General features: G+C 40.2%; 1 protein-coding gene and 1 long non-coding RNA gene across 2 annotated transcripts; one reads left to right on the forward strand and one right to left on the reverse strand.

Annotated features, from left to right (window-relative positions):
* Positions 1 to 42: 42 nt before the first annotated feature.
* On the reverse strand, positions 43 to 3,947 carry LOC127443620 (uncharacterized). Its single transcript, XR_007897681.1, has 2 exons — positions 3,773 to 3,947; positions 43 to 859 (listed from the first exon to the last, which is right to left on the reverse strand). It is a non-coding gene; the product is annotated as an uncharacterized LOC127443620 (long non-coding RNA).
* Positions 3,948 to 4,023: 76 nt separating this feature from the next.
* LOC127443528 (solute carrier family 25 member 44-like) lies at positions 4,024 to 8,487 on the forward strand. The gene is made up of 4 exons (XM_051702221.1): positions 4,024 to 4,161; positions 6,443 to 7,096; positions 7,335 to 7,462; positions 7,663 to 8,487. The coding sequence occupies exons 2-4, from the start codon at positions 6,478 to 6,480 to the stop codon at positions 7,852 to 7,854; spliced, it is 939 nt and encodes a 312-aa protein (XP_051558181.1). The 5' UTR covers positions 4,024 to 4,161; positions 6,443 to 6,477; the 3' UTR covers positions 7,855 to 8,487.
* The last annotated feature ends 840 nt before the right edge of the window (positions 8,488 to 9,327 follow it).

Consider the following 9,327-nt stretch of genomic DNA (forward strand, 5'->3'; position numbering starts at 1 on the left):
AACCTTGTTTATAAAACTCCATTTCAGTAGTTCACAAGTTAATGTAATCCTGCTTAGAGGATAGTCAAGTCATTTTTATTTGTATAGCGCTTTTCACAACATGCATCGTTTCAAAGCAGCTTTACTGGAAATCATGCATATAAATAAAAAATGAAACTAATATCTATAATGTCTTACAGTGATCATTGTGTAGATTAAATATGATTGTAAAATGTGTATCGAAATTAAATAATTATATAATTGTATTTAAAACCCCTGTGAACAAGCTGAAAGCGACTGTGGCAAGGAACACAAAATGGAGAAAAATAACCTTGGGAGAAACCAGGCTCACTGTGGGGGGCCAGTTCCCCTCTGACTAAACAACATGATTATAATGCCAGTATTAGTTATCTGTGTTCAGTGCAAGTCATGGTTTTAAGTTTGTAAATTAAGAGTTAAGGTCCAGTGTTTTAAAAATAAAATATTTTTTTATGAACTTTAAGATTAACGACTAATGTCTTTGAAGTCCAAACTGGATTAACAGCAGAAGTTCACATAGATGCATTGTCCTTTGTTAGTTGGCTGATGAAGGCTTTTGTTGGCAAATGATAGTCTATGTATTCCATTTCAAGAGTGTAGTCCATCAATAGGCAAAGGTGATGCAGGCAGAGATAAATGATGAGGTGCATCACAGTTCAACCTGCAGGGCATTTCGGTGAGGTTCGGTGGGGTCCATCCTAAATCCAAGGTACAGGCAATGGCATATGAATTATCCGATGTCTTACAGTTGGAGTTAAATCAGTTCATCCTCTTAAGTAAAAAAACTGAAGCGATGTCTGGCTAGCACTGGCTGCAGGAACGGAGCTGGATCTGGCAGGCTCTGGTGAGACATGGAAACAAATAGAATAATATTAGCGTAGATGCCATTCAATTTTATGCAGGGTGATAGATCATGATGGGTGTTTCTGGTTCCGGCAGACCTAACTAAAGCAGCCTAATTGTGAGTTGATGGATAAATTAGGTGTATGCCTGGCTAAATAGATGAGTCTTTAGTCTAGACTTAAACTGCATGTGTCTGCATCCTGAACACTGTTAGGGAGACTATTCCATAGTTTAGGAGCCAAATATGAAAAGGGTCTACCTCCTTTTGTGGATTTTGATAGTATAATGTAAAACGTTTGTGGCTCGCTGTCCTGGGCAAAGGGCTTGAGGCTCGAGGCTCGAGGCTTGACCTGAGTTAGGACAGGGTCGCCCTGGACAGAGGCATGAATTCTAGCAGCCCGGACCGGCTTAAGTCTCCCTCCTGGCTTAGTGAGTTTGACGGATGGGTTAGAGCAGCGAACGGGCGAATCCCGAGGGACGGGGCACTGCAGCCGCTGGAGCAGGCAAGCCCATCCTGCGAATGAATGGGGGCTCTCGCTGCATTTGACCGGGAGAGTCCTCCAAGCTTCGAACGGGAGAGCCCACGATACAAATAAATGTGAATAGCTCACTCTGCGTTCAGAACAGGAGAACCCTCGCTGCTGTTTGAACAGGAGAGCCCTTGATGGATTGTGCTGGAGGATTCTGACCCGCCCGAGCAGAGGCGTGAATCCTAGCCGCTAGGGCAGTTCGCCCCGAGTGTAGGCGTGAATCCTAGGCACTCGGAATGACCTCAGCCTCTCCTCCTGACAATGGGGGGCCCTTGCTGCACTTCAAACGGGGGAGCCCACGATACAAATAAACGTTTGTTAGCTCGCACTGCATTTGAGCAGGAGAACCCCCACTGCGATTCGAACGGGAGAGCCCTTGAGTGCTAAAGGCGGGCCCATCCTGTGTTGTGGGATGGGGCTTCCGGACTGGCCGGGGTGGACCCCTGCTGCATCCGAACGGTGGGGCCGGCCTATTGGAAAGACGAGGATGAAGCAAGTGTCCCCCTGACCCTGAATGTCTGTGTTTAGCTAATTAGGGCTTGATGTGCTTTCCTTATATGGAGACGGCTGGTGCGGACATAGCCGAGATATGCGTCGGATGACCAGCGGCCCAGTAATTGTATTTGGTGTTTGGGCAGGCCTTTGTGGGCTGCTGTGGTTGTGGCTCTGATGCATTCTGTGATTTGTGGATGCCTGGGGATGGTTATTGTGGGGGAATTTGTTCTGAAAATTAATTTGTGAAAGAAATGTATGCCGCTTAGGGACCCTTTAATAGTACTGGGGTGGAGGTTTTTGGTTTTTTGAGGTGAGGCGAAGGAGGATACGGAGAGGAGAGAAAAATCAGTAAATGGCAGGTTATAAGTTAAGTGGAAATCTTTGAAGCATTTCCAAGCTGTCTGGTATGTTTGTAGGGTTGGGGGGGAAACTACTTGAGGGGGAAGCGTGATGGAGGAGTCTGAGAGGATAGTTTATTGGAATTTCATTTCTGAACAGGGAGTTACTCGGGTTGGTGTCGGGTTTGCTTCTGGGGACAAGACTCTGAATTTCTGAAAGAGAAAATGAGAAGGAGTCAGCAATCTGGTGTTTTGAGCCTGGAATGTGCTCTGCTTTAATAATAAATTGGTTACGTATGGAAATCCAAATAAGGCGCCTAAGAAAAGATGACCATTCTGGTGAACTGGATCTGCTCACGATAGATGCTTTTAGATGTCCATTCCAACCCCCAGAGGGAAGCTGCTACCACAATGGGATACAGTTCGAACAAGGTGGAAGATGCCGAGTGAGGGGGGGTTGGTCATGTTGGGGGCCAAGTGGATGCAAACCATTGGCCCTGGTAGTAGCCTCCAAATCCGACGGATGAAGCTGCGTCGGTGTACAATTGGATATCGTCGGGGGAGGAAATGAAATCATCATAGAAGAAGGAAATGCCGTTCCAGTGACTGAGAAAGGTTAATCATAGTATTAAGTCTGCCTGGCATGCTTGGTCCAGGATCATGGTGGTGTTTAAAGAAAGAACAGAAGAGGCTAGAGAGAGGGGGTGTGAGATGAACGGGCGGCCTTGGGGAATGATGCACATGACAAAGTTTAGATGGCCAAGGAAGGAGAGATCATCATGCTTTGAGCAACTTGGGATTGATAGGATGTTTGAAATGATCGAAATCATCCAAACAATCTTCTCTTTGGGAAGAGAAGCGACAAATTTGGCTGTATCAAGTTGGATGCCAAGAAATTTGATGGAAGTGGATGGACCGATGTTTTTTTTTCTTGTGCTATGGGAATTCCCAGGTCGGAGAGCACCTTGGTATCTACGGTGAGATGGAGAGCTGGGGGGAGTTGTGAGGCAAGACGGGGACACCTGGGATGGCATGAGGGTGAGTAAATAAGAAGACAGTTCTCAACTATTCTCTCTCTCACACACACTCACACACACACACACACACACACACACACACACACACACACACACACACGTTGGTGCAGCTATCATTATGAGGACTCTCCATAGACATAATGATTTTTATACTTACTAACTATAGATTCTATCCCCTACCCCTAAACGTTCTGCATTTTTACATTTTCGATAAAACATTGTTTAGTATGTTTTTTGTTTTTTTTGTTGTTGTTTGTTTTTTAAGCGATTTGAATTATGGGGACACTAGAAATGTCCTCATAAACCACATTTATAGCATAATACCCTTGTAATTACTGGTTTGTAACCTAAAAAAATTTCCTCATAAACCACCCAAACCAGCCACACACACACAAACACACACACACACCCAAACAAAGTAGTATGTGTAAAATACTTGAAATATAGTGCACAGACTATTTTAAAAGACTTTTATAGTACTTTTATGTTAGTTTTTTGTCCATTTACTTACGTTGTATAATGAAGAGCAGCCTGGACATTCAGCTAAACATCTTATTTTGTGTTAATCGCAAGAAGTCGGCCAACGTAGATGACAGAAACTGAATTTTTGTTTGAACTTATAGCCGAAATAAATTAATAACTTGTGAAGCGTGACATCTATTTCTGACACTTCGGTTGATGAACTTTAACCTGAAACGGCATGTCATATAAGAGGGCTGTGATTGGTCGGTTAGGCAGCGTGAAGGTGCGTCATCCTCAACATCACCATAGATATCTGGTGAACATGGTAGTGATGTTCATACCCAGAGAACAGCTGTAGCTAATGCTACGTTCCTCCTGTGTTGAACACACCAATGTCAACATAAATATGCCACATTACTGAAACATCTCTGCTGCATGGTAAGGCGCCGGTTGGTCCTTTTGAAACGTATTCGGACTGATCGTTCGTAAATACTGACCAAATTGAAATGCTAACCAGACGTCCTGTCTATTGCTAACTAGCCCACAGAATATCATGCTATTACACCGAGCAGACTATCAAACTTAAGTCGCGTGTTGAAGCTCGATGAATCGTCTTTCTTGACATTGTATATCAGAACATGACGTGAGTGAGAAGTATGGTTTAACACCAGCAGTGAGAGCTGATGAAATCCAGTAGCAGAAAGCTCAGTCATATTCAGACTGAAAGCTAATGAACACTAGCAACTGTCTGACGTTATGATGAACCATCATACTTAATAGTAGATGCCGTTTAGCCATCATTGAAGCAAACACTGCAGCTTGTATCATAGATGTTTGTAGGTCATGATATGTACTTTACTGGCTGCTCTACAATGTTTTTTCAGAGATTCTTGTTGTAGTAAATGTAGCAGCTAAAATATTAATATTTTAATATTGCTACACATAAGGACCTGAATATAAAAAGTCAGAATCTGAGTGATTGGCAAGTATTTATTTATTTATTTATTTTAGTTTTTATTTTTCCAGTGGCATAGCTTGAAATTGCAGCTTCTGGTTGAATTTGACCAATAGTGGATTTTGCTGATACTGATAACTTAGGTGGTGGAAAAGGCTGATAACTGAATAATCTGACTTTTAGCTATATTAAAAGGCCATATTTTAAAACGACAGAAAGTTGAGTCTGTGACAATACTCTATAATTATGTATTTACAAAATTAAGCTTTTTGTGGACAGATGAAGGGTTTTATGTGTGTAATGTGTATCTATAGTTCACCCAAAAATGAAAATTCTCTCATTATTTACTCACCCTTGTGATATCCCAGCCAGGTGTGTTTGACTTTCTTCACCAGAACACATTTGAAGAAAAATATCTTGGCTCAGTAGGACCTTAAAATGCAAGTGAATGTAGATTTCTCATTTAAAGCTCCAAAAATCACAGACAGTCAGCATAAACGTCATCGTTACGACACCAGCGGTTAAATTAATGTCTTCTAAAACGATACGATCACTTTTGGTATGAAAAAAAAGATCAATATTTAAGTACTTTTTAACCATAATCAAACACTTCCGGTAAGCTTCATGAGAGGGTGGAGATCATGCGGTCTCTCGTGTGACGTATTCGTTGCGATGATACGGCCGTACTCACGTTCTCCTCTCAGTTGAGACATCCAGGATGAGCACACAAATGTATCATTGTGAGTAAAGAAACAGATAAATGTAGATCTAAACCAAAACCAATTAAGCTTCTGTACAGCGTTCCTCCTATTCACTTGTAAACAGCGCTGCTTTTCTATGTGTCACAACTGCCTCATTTAGTTCTCGTATGCCAATGTTATTACGTCACACGTGTATGTGTGTAAATGGTCTTATTTAAAGTTAAAAAAGTGCTTAGATATTGATATTTTTCGCACCAAAAGTGATCATATCACTTTAGAAGACATTCATTTAACCGCTGGAGTCGTATGGATGATGTTTATGCAGACTGTCTGTGATTTTTGGAGCTTAAAAAGATAAATCTCCATTCACTTGCATTTTAATGTACTACTGAGCTAAGAAATTTTTCTGTTTTCTTCAAATGTGTTCTGGTGAAGAAAAAGAGTCATACACACCTGGGATATCATGAGGGTGAGTAAATAAGAGAATTTTCATTTTTGGGTGAACTATACCTTTAATGATTAATAAGGTTTATTATTATTTACAAGATATGAAGTTGGAGACACAATGTATGTGCCGACGGGGAACGTTTCCATATAGTCAAAATTTTGCTTTGCATGCCCTCGCTTCAATTAAGAACACTTGAGGATCTAATCAAAATAATAAAATATACACTGAAGTGAGAATAAAAACAGGGATGAATATGATGAAAGATTTAGATTCAGCAAATCCCTACATGTTTGTTTTCATTTCACCTCTAAAGGCTGCAGTTATACTGCAGAACCAAGCCAGTCTAATTGTAGAATCCTCCAGCACCAGAAGAACACAGAGGATTAAAATAATAATAATAAACATCAGCAACTATCAGCATAAATTGTTTCTGATAACTGATATTTCTAAAAGGCAACTATCTGCACTGAAAAATCTGTAAATCCGATATATTTGTCTACCTCTAGTTTCTTGCACTTGTTGCAGCACATCCTCATCACATTTTACATATATGCTTATTTTACTTATGAATGCTTAAGATGCTTGTTAACCCTCAAACTGTTATTTTCCAATAAGTGTGGGTCTGATGCTGGGCTCTAAAGGCAGGAAGCATGCAGCAGAAGCGGAACATTCAAATCATAGAATGGGAGGACTTGGACAAACGCAAGTTCTACTCATTCGGAGTATTCATGACCATGGCCATCCGTGCCACAGTTTACCCGGCCACACTCATCCGCACCAGGCTGCAGGTTCAGAAGGGAAAGTCACTCTATACTGGAACCTATGATGCCTTCCGGAAGATACTCGGAGCTGAAGGATTGAGAGGACTTTACAGAGGCTTCATGGTGAACACTTTCACGCTCGTATCAGGGCAGGCATACATCACCACTTACGAGCTGGTGAGAAAGTATGTCTCCAACTATTCCAAAGACAATACACTGAAGTCATTAGTGGCAGGAGGGTCAGCATCACTGGTGGCCCAGAGCATTACTGTTCCTATAGATGTAATATCCCAGCAGCTCATGATGCAGGGCCAAGGGGAGCATCTGACCCGCTTCAAAACAGTTTCAGGTGCAAAGCATCCATTATATTTTGGGCAGACGAGAGACATTATTGCACAGATATTTGCTGCAGATGGTGTTCATGGGTTTTACCGAGGATATGTGGCATCTCTCCTGACATACATCCCCAACAGTGCAGTCTGGTGGCCATTTTACCACTTTTATGCAGGTAAGAGGTGATTAATGCACCTACAGAGGTTATAAACCATCTATTAATGGATTAAAGCAAATTATGACCGCTGCAATTTTTTTGCCACTGTAATGGCTTCAGGTGTTGCATGTTTTTGGATGACACTTGTCCAACAAGGTTTAATTTACATTTAGCCCCAAAATTAGAATTTACACAATCAGAATGCTGAGTTGATTTTCAAGCCATTGAAATGAATGCATTCTCTTTGGCTTCACAGAACAGTTGTCCAAGATGGCTCCAAGTGACTGCCCTCATCTACTGCTGCAGGCCATGGCTGGACCTCTAGCAGCTGCCACTGCCTCCACCGTCACCAACCCCATGGATGTCGTCAGGGCAAGAGTTCAGGTGATTCCCATGCACACAGTAACACTAAAGTCAGACAATAGACTGATATGTGTAGTAGACATAGAAATGCGTCACTGAATATGTTTACATGTATAACAGGACACTGCTAACTATCAAAATTGATGTCATGTCAAATTGTTTGTTTTTTTTTTTAAACCACAGAGAAAATAACTATTAAATATCTAACTGTTTGCCAACAGGTGGAAGGCAGGAGATCAGTCTTAGAAACTTTTAACCTATTGATCAGAGAGGAAGGATTCTGGGGGATGACCAAAGGCCTCTCTGCTCGCATCATATCTTCAACACCCACAGCAATAGTCATGGTGGTTGGATATGAAACTCTCAAAAAACTCAGCCTACGGCCAGAGCTGGTTGACTCCCGTCACTGGTAAAAAATAAATAAATAAATAAAAACTCTACAAAAAAACCATTTACAGGGTCTCAGTCATCTGCTCTATGACTCTTACACACCATCTTTTTTGTCATTTTTGCCTTTCAAACTTCCTGCCTTTTGATAATTCAGTGTGACTTGGCAGATTTCATTTTGGGTTTTTATGGAAATCGTTTTAGCTAACTGTAACATTGCAGCTAGTGAGCTCTGTTATTGCATTTTAATGGAAAACACTGCTCAGGTTTGTAATAGGTGCATTAATTTTTCTGAATGATTTTTAAGAAGTATGAGATCTAACAGATTGAATGTTTTTGAAAAGGAGAGTATTTTGTCACTAATTTATAAATCATTGTATAAGTAGTATTTTAAATGTCTATTTTGTCACTGCTCATTTTCAAAAGTAGATACAGAATATTTATTTTAATGTATTTAATTTAAGGAACTCGCTGTATCAGGCTGTCCCCACATTGACATGTTTTCAGTAGTAGTGCAGTTACTATCATAATTTAAAACATACTTTTAAGGTGCATGTGCTGTAACTATCTCCTCATGTGCATGTTGTCCTTGTTTTTTTGTGGGATGTTTGAAGTTGCCAAAGTTTGGGGATATTCAAGGAAAAATTGTGTATCTGTTGCTGGAGGTGAATAATGAAAACTTCAGGTTATATAAAGTGTGTGTGTCCTTCAGTTTCATTTTAAGGTATTAGCAGAACATATGATGCAATTGTGTAAGTAGTAACAGGAAACTAATCCACATCCCTTATATGTGATGTCTGTAAAAAAAAAAAAAAAAAAAAAAAATTTCACCTGTAGATGTTTAACTGGCAAAGTTCAGTTACTTTATCATGAAATACACATCATTCAGCACATGTGGATTATGTACTGTGCTATTATATCTGTCACCACTAGGGAGCAGACGCTTACAAAGAGTTGTCAGGTAACGCTGTGTATTTGGGGAGCATATAGGACACTAAACTGAAATTTATTTGCGGCATAACAGGGTTTTATTTATTTTGTTTTTTAAAGATTTTATTTCCCTGCAGTTTAATTTTAGCCTCATCAGGACTACTTTGCAACATCAGGGCACATACCATACCAGACAGCAAATCAATAGAAATCATAAAAGTACATTTTTTGAAATACAATGTCAGAAATACTGTAGGACATGTGTTGTATAAATGTTGATCTAATATATATACACTACCATTCTAAACTTTAGGGTCGCTTACTCATTCTTTATTTTGTATTTACTATTATTCTAAAATGTGAAAATAAAGTCATCACAACTATGGAATAATAGAAATGGAACTATGGGAATTATGTTGTGACTAGAAAAATCCAAAATAAATCAAAACTGTGTTATATTTTAGCATTTTCAAATTGGCCACACTTTGCCTAGAATTTGCAGACATGTACTCTTGACATTTTCTCAACCAGCTTCTTGAGGTATCACCCTGGGATGCTTTTTAAACAGT

Source organism: Myxocyprinus asiaticus, chromosome 1 (genome assembly GCF_019703515.2).
Source record: "Myxocyprinus asiaticus isolate MX2 ecotype Aquarium Trade chromosome 1, UBuf_Myxa_2, whole genome shotgun sequence".
Lineage (NCBI taxonomy): Eukaryota > Metazoa > Chordata > Actinopteri > Cypriniformes > Catostomidae > Myxocyprinus > Myxocyprinus asiaticus.

What these genes read in the sequence shown, in the direction of transcription:
- LOC127443528 (XM_051702221.1), top strand. Translation starts at nt 6,478, where the DNA reads ATGCAGCAGAAGCGGAACATTCAAATCATAGAATGGGAGGACTTGGAC. An exon ending in ATTTTACCACTTTTATGCAG is followed by an intron (nt 7,097 to 7,334) that starts GTAAGAGGTGAT and finishes TTGGCTTCACAG; the next exon opens with AACAGTTGTCCAAGATGGCT. An exon ending in TCGTCAGGGCAAGAGTTCAG is followed by an intron (nt 7,463 to 7,662) that starts GTGATTCCCATG and finishes GTTTGCCAACAG; the next exon opens with GTGGAAGGCAGGAGATCAGT.